General features: G+C 40.3%; 1 protein-coding gene across 1 annotated transcript; it reads left to right on the forward strand.

The window, feature by feature from the left end:
* Nucleotides 1-880: 880 nt before the first annotated feature.
* Nucleotides 881-2,989, forward strand: FLRT2 (fibronectin leucine rich transmembrane protein 2). The gene has a single exon (XM_023546458.2). The coding sequence runs from the start codon at nt 974-976 to the stop codon at nt 2,954-2,956; it is 1,983 nt and encodes a 660-aa protein (XP_023402226.2). The 5' UTR covers nt 881-973; the 3' UTR covers nt 2,957-2,989.
* The last annotated feature ends 8,084 nt before the right edge of the window (nt 2,990-11,073 follow it).

Consider the following 11,073-nt stretch of genomic DNA (forward strand, 5'->3'; position numbering starts at 1 on the left):
TAGTCTACGTGGTAACTCCGTATAAGCCATTTTGAAGGAAGACAAGGAGCAGGTGAGGGAAGATGTGGGGAGGAAGAAAAGAGAGGTCTTTGCTCTGCCTTCACATGGGATTATGTGCCTTATATTAAAATGGCCTTTGATCAGTGCCAGATTAAAAGGGTGCATCTTTTAAATGACTTTATCGATCGTCATTTGGCATTTGTTTATTTATAACTGTAAAGTTTTTCACATTTTTACTTTAAGTTTTATTAGTTGTTTAGTTAACCATTGCCATCTTGAAACCTGACAGGGACCAATAGGATGTATAGGTGATCATCGTTATTTGATTCAGTGGATGTTGCACATGTAAATAGACATTTAAGAATAGGCACTGACGATATGATGACTGATAGCTCAGCTTTCTTTTTCAAGATAAGATACTTCAATCATTCATTTCTTGAATCCCTCTTCAGGTAAATTACCATTATTTAAAACGCCATTCAACACCAGGCCCTGACACTAGCCATTTAGTCAGAAAACATTCACAGTGTTTTCGAAAATGTTACAGTCAATGTTGGCACTTCTTCGATTTCTGCCCTTAACTGACTCTTCTCTTTTCTTACAGCAGATTGCAGATTGAGCTTAACCAAGAAGTTCATCGGCTGATCAAAACTGACCTGACCCACAAGAGAAGAAGGGAGTTCTACCAGCCCACTTGGGCTCCTGTTGACCACTGATAACTTGGCATCACCTGTTGCCTGCGTGGAAAATTCTCTCTACTGCTATTTTTTGCACATGGAAGGCAGCAGCAGAGAGGGCAACACAGGCTGATAAAACCAGAGACAGCAGGAAGATTACCACAGGCCTTCAGGACTTTTCTTCTACCTGGAGCTCTGGACTTAAACAGAACCTGGTCCATTTGTTTTGGTTTTTCTGTTTATTTTTTGTTTTTTATTTTCCTCACCGCATTGTGTTTTATTTCTTTACTTCAGAAATGGGCCTACAGACCACAAGGTGGCCCAGCCCTGGGGCTTTTTTCCTGAAATCTTGGCTTCTCATTTCCCTGGGACTCTACTCACAGGTGTCGAGAACCCTGGCGTGCCCGAGTGTGTGCCGCTGTGACAGAAATTTTGTCTACTGTAATGAGCGAAGCTTGACCTCAGTGCCTCTTGGGATCCCGGAGGGCGTAACCGTACTCTACCTCCACAACAACCAAATTAATAATGCTGGATTTCCTGCAGAACTGCACAACGTACAGTCAGTGCACACCGTCTACCTTTACGGCAACCAACTGGATGAATTCCCCATGAACCTTCCCAAGAACGTCAGAGTTCTCCATCTGCAGGAAAACAATATCCAGACCATTTCACGGGCTGCCCTTGCCCAGCTCTTGAAGCTAGAAGAGCTACACCTGGATGACAACTCTATATCCACAGTGGGGGTGGAAGATGGGGCCTTCCGGGAGGCTGTTAGCCTCAAGTTGTTGTTTTTGTCCAAGAATCATTTGAGTAGTGTGCCTGTTGGCCTTCCTGTGGACTTGCAAGAGCTGAGAGTGGATGAAAATCGAATTGCTGTCATATCAGACATGGCCTTTCAGAACCTCACGAGTTTGGAACGTCTGATTGTAGACGGGAATCTCCTGACCAACAAGGGCATTGCCGAGGGCACCTTCAGCCATCTCACCAAGCTCAAGGAGTTTTCAATCATACGGAATTCACTCTCCCGCCCCCCTCCTGATCTCCCAGGTACGCATCTGATCAGGCTCTATTTGCAGGACAACCAGATAAACCACATCCCGTTGACAGCCTTCTCAAATCTCCGTAAGCTGGAACGGCTGGATATATCCAACAACCAACTGCGAATGTTGACTCAAGGGGTCTTTGACAACCTCTCCAACCTGAAGCAGCTCACTGCTCGGAATAACCCTTGGTTTTGTGACTGCAGTATTAAATGGGTCACAGAATGGCTCAAATACATCCCTTCATCTCTCAACGTGCGGGGTTTTATGTGCCAAGGTCCTGAGCAAGTCCGGGGGATGGCTGTCAGGGAGTTGAATATGAATCTTTTGTCATGTCCCACCACAACCCCTGGCCTGCCTGTCTTTACCCCAGCCCCAAGTACAGTGTCTCCAACCACTGAGCTTCCCACGCTCTCTGTTCCAACACCTAGCAAAAGTGATACACCTCTGACTCCTACCACATCAAAACTTCCCACGATACCCGACTGGGATGGCAGAGAGAGAGTGACCCCACCAATTTCTGAACGGATTCAACTTTCCATCCGTTTTGTGAATGATACTTCCATTCAAGTCAGCTGGCTCTCTCTCTTTACTGTGATGGCATACAAACTCACTTGGGTGAAAATGGGCCACAGTTTAGTAGGAGGCATTGTTCAGGAACGCATAGTCAGTGGTGAGAAGCAACATCTGAGCCTGGTTAATTTAGAGCCCAAATCCACCTATCGGATTTGTTTAGTGCCACTGGATGCTTTTAACTACCGAGCTGCAGAAGATACCATTTGTTCTGAGGCCACTACCCATGCCTCCTATTTGAACAACGGCAGCAACACCGCTTCCAGCCACGAGCAGACAACTTCCCACAGCATGGGCTCCCCCTTTCTGCTGGCAGGCTTGATTGGGGGTGCCGTAATATTTGTGCTCGTGGTCTTGCTCAGCATCTTTTGCTGGCACATGCACAAAAAGGGGCGCTACACCTCCCAGAAGTGGAAATACAACCGGGGCCGACGGAAAGACGACTATTGCGAGGCAGGCACCAAGAAGGACAACTCCATCCTGGAGATGACAGAAACCAGTTTTCAGATCGTCTCCTTAAATAACGATCAGCTCCTTAAAGGAGATTTCAGACTGCAACCCATTTACACCCCAAACGGGGGAATTAATTACACAGACTGCCATATCCCCAACAACATGCGATACTGCAACAGCAGTGTGCCAGACCTGGAACACTGCCATACGTGACAGCCAGAGGTTCGGCGTTCCCAAGGTGGACAGAAAGACTCTGGAGAACACACATGTGTGTGCACAGAAAGACACGCAATTTACATTTGATAAATGTTACACAGATGCATTTGTGCATTTGAATACTCTGTAATTTATACGGTGTACTATATAATGGGATTTAAAAAAAAGTGCTATCTTTTCTATTTCAAGTTAATTACGAACAGTTTTGTAACTCTTTGCTTTTTAAATCTTAAAAAAAAATAGTTGCTGATGTACTGTACAGGGTTGTACAATGAGAACCCAACGCCAAGGCAAAAGAATGAGTGATTCTTCCTTACGATGCACATTAACCACTTTGCTGTCGAAGCTGTCAGAATAAATTCCTTTCCTAGAGCCAGTGGTCAGATGAAAGGGCCAATTAAAATGGACTCATCAGGGTAGGATAAGTAACGTGCGTAAAACAAGAAATGGCCCTGACATTGTCATGCTATTTCTACACTTCCTGGTCTGGAAAAGAAGTAATAAATTCCAGAACATAAGAAGGGTGGTTTTTACCCTGATTTGACCCAGTGCAAGAAATAAAGCAAGCATCACGAGGAAGCCAGTTCCGTGAAAGAAGTTAACCCAACCTGGCAGAATCAAGAAAATGAGATAAGATTTTAAAAAGACCTTAAAATCTGGGGGTTGGCTTTCTGACTGGGAACTTGAAAATCACTCCTCATGCTTCCCTGGCCCTATGTGATAACAGAGTTAGAGACCTGAGTCTGATTTCAGTTGTCTGCAGGGACAGGTAGAATGTTCTAGCAAGAGAACTCCCTTTAAAAGTGTTACTATTCAAATCCTGTGTCAGGTTGAATCAAATTCAACAGAGATATATTCTAGAATACTTTTTTTTAGAAGAGGCTAATAAAATAATGGGAAGAATTATATTGAATGGAATTATTTTTGATAATGAGAATTATTTGGGTAGATTCACCAAGGCTATGTCAACATGATATATAGACTTTAACAAGCGATCAGTGTTTGGAATTTACTAAAACAACTTGTTGTTTGAACATTATTGATATCATTTAGATAAGAACAACCAAATGGTACTGTTAGACTAGATCAGCTGATTTTTGTTGGTATCATGTTGAAATAGCTTGAATTAATACATTTTCCCTTGGCAAAAATTGTCGTCTTCCAATCATCCAGCACTTTTGTTTTTTCCATAATTAGTTGTTTATGCTACATTTGTCCCCCCACTCCCCTTCTCAATATTTCAAAGAAAATTAAGAATACCAGTCTTGGTCACACAAGATACCCATACGCACTTATACATTTTAAAATGCATACGAATTTTCACTGCTAATGCTTCTATCAGGACACATCAAAGCTGGCCGAAATGATTTTTTTTTTTTTAAAGCAATACCTGGTTTTCCACCTCGGACTGACTTTGATCCAGTTCTACTTTTGAAATTTCATTTATTCTTTTTCAGTCTGGGATCTTCCTCTTCTTTGGGAATTGTGGAAAGATAATCAGTCTTACATTAACAGGACAACAAATGAGAAAGGAAACAGCCAGAGAGCAAAGGCTGGTTCCCCTAATCTTGGCAGAGCCAGGCATAGAGCAGACGGTCTAAGAAGAGAAGAGTGTCCATTTTGTGCTTAACTCTAGATATTTCTGAAGCAGTGTCCATGTTCAGAAAGTATGTATAATTTATTCCTTTTTCTCCCTTAGATGTAGAAGGGCTATAGATCACATACGTTATCTAAAAGATGCATCCTTGCAAAAAAAAAGATTTTTTTATATTTAGGCACTGCTTTCTGTGCTGCTTATTACCTTTTCCTCTGACCATTATTTTAGGAATCCACAAAGGAAATGTCACAAACTTCTTTGCTTTCTTTTATTTTATTTTTTTAACTAAATAAAACTGTGATGTGTCTTCTTTGTAAAAATTTAGGTATAAAATGCTATGCAACTTTTCCTTTACAGTAAGAGCTTTATTTTCTTTAATAGCCACCCCCCCAACTTATAAGTTTTAATTTCCTTGCCTCTCAAAATAAGCAGAAGCTATAATGTAAAAAAAAAAAAAATTTTTTTCTTATAATGTAAACACAAGAATTGAAACTGCATAGTCAGTGGAGCTGAAATTGGCTACGAATTAATTTGAATTAATTATGAGGTGACTCAGTTCCGTTTCAGTCTCTTAGAGGGTTGTGGCTATTGCTTATTTAGGTCCACACAGTGAAAGGATGAGGCAGTCTGGGAACTGGAAGTGTAGCAGGAAGTGATCTAAAAATCAGGACAAGGCCCTGAGCTTTTGTGTACTTACCTTGGTAATCCTTTCCACGATCCTCTTCCCCTTGGCTGTGTAGATAAAACTTTGAGTTGAAATGACGGTACTTTGAAGTTCCCCCCCCCCCCCCGCTACCCACAAAATAATCATTTTCATTTATTTGCATTGCCTATTCCCTCAAGTGGGATTTTTGGCTGCTCAAATGTTTTTGCTTTGGGTCAAGAAGACCAAGGTTGGAGAGTTTCCTTTAGTGTCTTCTTGTGGGGTCCACAGAATTAGTTGGGGCGTAAGCGGTGCAGCGGAGACCTAGTCAAGTGAAATGGTTAGCATGGTCTGAAAGCGTTCCTCTGTTGGAAGGTGACCCTGACGAGATCCACTCTAGTTACAGTCTTTATTTTGATCTTGTGCATAGCACAAGAAAGACTGCTAAAATTAACACCAGCCTCCCATCTGTAATAGCATACCTGGAGAGAAAGCACATTATGGAATTTGCAGTGTGTTCTGTGTCTTATGAAGACTACTGAACAACCATCTGTGGTCAGTTATGCTTTGATTGGCATTTTTGGTTGTGGTAATGTATTTTGCTGAGACACTCTGTATTTGGGCCTCCCTTGGTATCATTATTACACATCTTGAGATGACCAGTCAAAACACAAAGTTGAAGATGCAGGCTGGAACCATGAAATGAAGCCATACACACTGGCTTTTAAAGAGCTTCATGCCGTCTGACCAAACAATGTGATTTCAGATAGCATGTGTCCATGTTCAGAGCTAGGTAATTCACTATATAGAGGAAATTTCAAAAGGAAGTATATTAATGGCGGTTGCTATTCACACCCAACCCCCCCACCCAAAAAAACCCATTAGCACGGAGTCACTTCTGACTTAAAGTGACCGTATAGGACTAAGTAGAACTGCCCCATAGGGTTTCCAAGGAGCAGCTGGTGGATTGCAACTGTTGACCTTTTTTGGCTAGCAGCCGAGCTCTTAACCACTGCACCACCAGGGCTCCTATTCATACCCAGAGTTTTTGTTAATACCTGCTTGTTTGGAGAGATGTGTTTGATCATGGGATGACCTGGGACTTCGTCAAACTGTCAAATGCATTAGTAGCCCATTGCATAGGACAATCACAGGCAGAGACAAGGGGTGCCTTCCCCTGTCTATTTACCTTGTGTTTCCTAAACGATGACGCTAGAAACGGAACACATTCTCCCTTGCGAGAAATAAGGCAACTTCTAATTATCTGGATGTTAGTGGAAATTTTTTCTTTTTTTGAAGTGTAGTGGGACCAGTCTGGTAAGAAGTATTAATGAAGTAGCTAATACTATAGCTCCATTCCCTACTAGTGCAGATCGTAATGATCTAGTCAGACCTTCCTTCTCCACTGGGGAAGACACTCTTCCCGGATGAGCATAGCATGCATTCAAAACACCAGGCAAGATTGTTGCAGCCCACAGGGAGCCACTGATATCCTTGATCAGCCTCAGCCACAGTGTCCAATGCAGCTTGTGACAGTGAAGTGGTTAATTTCCATTGACTTCTTTGTTTATAGCATTTCTTTTCTCTAACTTATATAACAAAAAATCATGAAAGTTTTACTTGAGGAGATGAGAATAACAGTTTTACTCATGACATCTTTCTAGCTGCATGGAAAAGCAAAGCAGAAATGAATGCCCAGAAGGGGAAAGAAACACATGCACGAATAACAAGAAGCCCTAAGTCTGGGCAAGCCTTGCCTGATTTAAGTTAAAGCACTAGGATAGGAAGCTGTAGCTTACATTCTTCCCGAATTTCTTCAGCAGGATCGAAAGGTCATATTGCTGGCAACGGGGGATACTTGTCATGGTTGTGAGGAGAGAATCTGTACTCATATGATACTATTCTTATAAAAGATTATTTTGCTATTTTTTTTTTCCTTTTCATAGCAACACATCCGCCAGAAGAGCACAAAGCAAGGCATTTTTAAAACTAGTATAACACACGTGTGCGTGCACACACACACACACAGAGAGACATTTGTAGAAATGTCCATGGGATGTAAGATTTATAACCTTTGTGAGGACAGGTGAAGGTGCCACCACTGTGTGTCCCCAACAGGATTGCTGTATATTCTCTGAAAGTTAAACCTGACGATTTGTTATTGTTGGAACCATGTGCTGATTTGCTTCTGATTTGTGTTTAGTGAATTCTCACTGACAAGGGGCTGGAAGATTCTGCACTACATGTCCTCTGAGACCTACCATGTCGCACACTTTGTTAGCTACAAACTTCACTCTACACTATACAGTACCTTGTTGATATATTCAGTAAAAGCTTATTTTAAAAGAAAACCACATTGTGTTTATCTGAGTAAGTTCATTGGGAGACAACCAATACTTGTGTTCTTAATACAGAAGAGAAATGAGGGGTGCTTCTAGATGATTCAGGAGTGGAGGTGGGAGTCGGATGCTCATTTTCTTTACTATGAAGACAACTTCTTTTAAGTCCATTTGATTTTTTTTTTTGTAAGGAGTTTATGTACAGCCCTCTTCTTTTCCATTTCCTAACGAAACTGCCTGTTCCTCTGAGTATCTTTTAAATATATGCACATACACAGAGCATATTTTGTGTTTATGAAATCTATGTTGTTTAGTATATAGACAAATGCCAATGTAGTTATCCAATCTGAATAGTCTCTTTTCCCATTTAGTAATCACACCATTGGTTTTAAACATCAGTTTTCCTTAAGAATTCTCATGGTACTTTTCTGCTTCAGAATTGTTTATAGTTAATCCGCTTATACTTTCAGTGGGCACCAGTATCTGCTCATGAGCATGTATCTCTCTCTTCGTAAGCTCTATTTTGACACTCTGGATTTGTCTCACATGATTTTCCAAGACCTTTTTCTTTAACCACTCTTGACTACTTCACTAATAATAGTATTTGACAGAGATTGGATGAGGAAATAAAATCATGGCATTTCAATTACCTAGTATTATCTTTGGAATCCCTTTCAGAAAATTAACCATGAAAGTTACAGAAACTAGTGGTTCATATCACATTTGGGGATTTTATGTAAAATAATATCCATCCTAGTCTTGGTTACTGTTGCCAAGATTTAGAGACCTTACTCTATGAAGTCCAGACCCTTTGTCATGGAATATCATGCCTTCAAAAGAATTTATGAAGCTTTTCCCACTATATTCCAGTCACTGGGCTAAGTTCAGCGGTCTCACAGAAGAATAAAATGAGGCTTAGACAATTCAAGCTTATCTTCTACCCCACCAATTCCTAAGGAATTGTTCAGCCAGTGTATTTACTGCTCGTCTACTTTCTTCAGACTACCATGTTAGATTCTACTGGGGAGCCAGAAAAATATGACTCTGCCCTTACGGAGCTCACAGATCCTGTGGTAAACTCTTTCTCTAATACATTGCAGTGTCTCAGAACCCATGTAATGACTTTACATTCTTTGATTAAATTCAGCAAGTTGTCTAAGGTAATAAAAGAGACAGACTTACCCGTTGGGAGGTTGGTGATGTATTTGCCTTATGTTAGATGATCTTGGTTTTTAACAGATTAAACAAAGTGATAGTGCATTGATAAAATCAGAACTCATTTTAACTTAAATTTTCAAATTTATGCCAAGGAAATGAAAAATTAGGGATTGCATTTAGTAATTAATATGTAACCTCTTCAATTCCTCTCCAGCGCTAGAATGGCCATCAATCTAAAATAATAAAAATGAAAACATTTATTGAGTATATGTAAGGCTCTATTTAAAACGCTTTGAGTCACATGATCTCTTTTTGTCTTGTAAATAATCCCACAGGTAAACATTTCCTTATTTTCTCATATTTTAAAATTCAGTCTCAAAAGAAGTGAAGTGATTGGGTCATGATTTCAAAACTCGTAAATGGCAGAGTCAGGATTTAACCCCAAGCGTAACTCCATGGCATGGGCTCTTAACTGTTTTCCTGCCTCTTAATAAATTGACTCACATTACGACAGACAAGCCTTCAGGTTAAATTGTTGGTCAATATTGAAAGATTTTTGATGATGAAGATGCCACAATCTATTGCAGTTGATGCATTTTTAATTGCTTTTTTTAAGTTATAGATCATGGAAAGTTTTTGAAAATTTCAAATATATGTGTATATATATTAAAAACCGTTTGGTCATCCATTCCTTTTTTTTAAATTTGTATACAAACTCTGTTTTTGTGCTTATTCAATGGCTGAGTATCTGATTTGAAATCTTTAGATGGAATCAGGATATGTCTACACCCACGTGGTGAGCTGAGGGAACTATTAAAAGAAATTGAGGTAGGTTATTTTTAGTAATGAACTTGTTTCTTAAGAGGTTGCTCTAAGTATTTTATAGATCCCACTGAAGATGCACATACATAAAAATCTATTAGGGCATTAGCAAACTGGCTTCTGGATTTGTATTCATTTTCTTCATGGCACAAAGAGTATGCCTTTAGGGAATATTATGTGAACTTCATTTTCATTAGTTACACTGAAAGTTTAGGATAAAAGTTTTTAATAAAGCTCTTCAAACCAGGTGTTATTTTTAGCATATACACCAACTGATCATCCCATTTGTTGATTTTTCTTGGCAGGAAGTCTTAATTAGATGAAAATTTCAGTATATCCTTTTGGGAATAACTATCAACAACATAATAAAACTCAATATTGGGTCAATCTTTTTCTATTAAACTGTAAAATTCCTGGCTCAGAAAGTCTACTAAACTCCTTAGGTAGGATGGCATGGGTCTTTGTTCCTTTTGCATTGTTTTCACTCAGTAAATATTTATTGAAGCCTGATAAGTTTTGGTGCTGAATGACAGTTTTCTAGGAGGGTTAAATTTTGCACCATTTTTTTTTTTTCCTGCAGCTGTTGGTTTTCAACACGTGAACTTGGCTATTCCTGCCTCTTTGCCGCCTTCTTTGAGCCTCCCTCACTCTTCCCCCTCCCCCTCGCCCACCACACACACACACACACACACACACACATTTAAACAGTAAACCAATCATCCTGCTAGCTCTAGTACTTACGTGTTCTCTCAAAAGAGAACTTTTAGTACTCTGACTTGGCCACTGTCAGTAAGCTTCCTCTAGTCGTTCCCGTAGAGTCACTGGGTGGTTCAAACGGTTAACGTGCTTGCTTCAAAGTTTGGTGGTTGGTGGTTCGAGTCCACCCAGAAGAAACCTACTTGCAAAAATTCAGCCTTCGAAAACCTTTTGGAACACAGTTCCACCCTGACACACATGGGGTTACCATGGGTCGTAATCAAGCTTTGTTTTTCAGTCTTTCCCAACTTCAGCCTCCTCTACGTTCTGTGAGATGAAGGATAACCATTCAAGAACCCCTGATTATGACAGTTCTTTCAAAAAGTCCCGTTACCACTACTGGCAAGGTAGAGTTCAAACTCCTCATGTGATGTATACATCCATCCCCCTGCTGTTCCCTGACATTCCTTACCAGCGTTGCTCCTCATGAAATGTGTGCTCTAGGCATTAGATATATATTTAAAATAAACAACAGGCTTTCGGTCTCTCTGCCAGAGATGTCGAGCTCCTTCATATGGCCTGCCTTTTGCTCAAGGTGTTTCATTCTATGACATACTGTTTCTCCTTTGCCTGGTGACATGGTCATCCTTCAAGATACAACTGTAATTGCTGCTTTTGGAAAACTTCTCAAATTCTACTTGGCAATTATCTTTCCCCTCTGTGCAGTTAATATAACTTTAATTTTACACATAAACCAAAAAAAGGAAAAAAACTAAACCAGTTGCTGTTGGGTAGATTCCAACTCATGGCAACCCCATGTGTTGCAGAGTAGAACTGTGCTCCATTAGGTTATCAAGGC

The sequence above is a fragment of the Loxodonta africana genome, chromosome 10 (assembly GCF_030014295.1).
Source record: "Loxodonta africana isolate mLoxAfr1 chromosome 10, mLoxAfr1.hap2, whole genome shotgun sequence".
NCBI classification, from domain to species: Eukaryota; Metazoa; Chordata; class Mammalia; order Proboscidea; family Elephantidae; genus Loxodonta; species Loxodonta africana.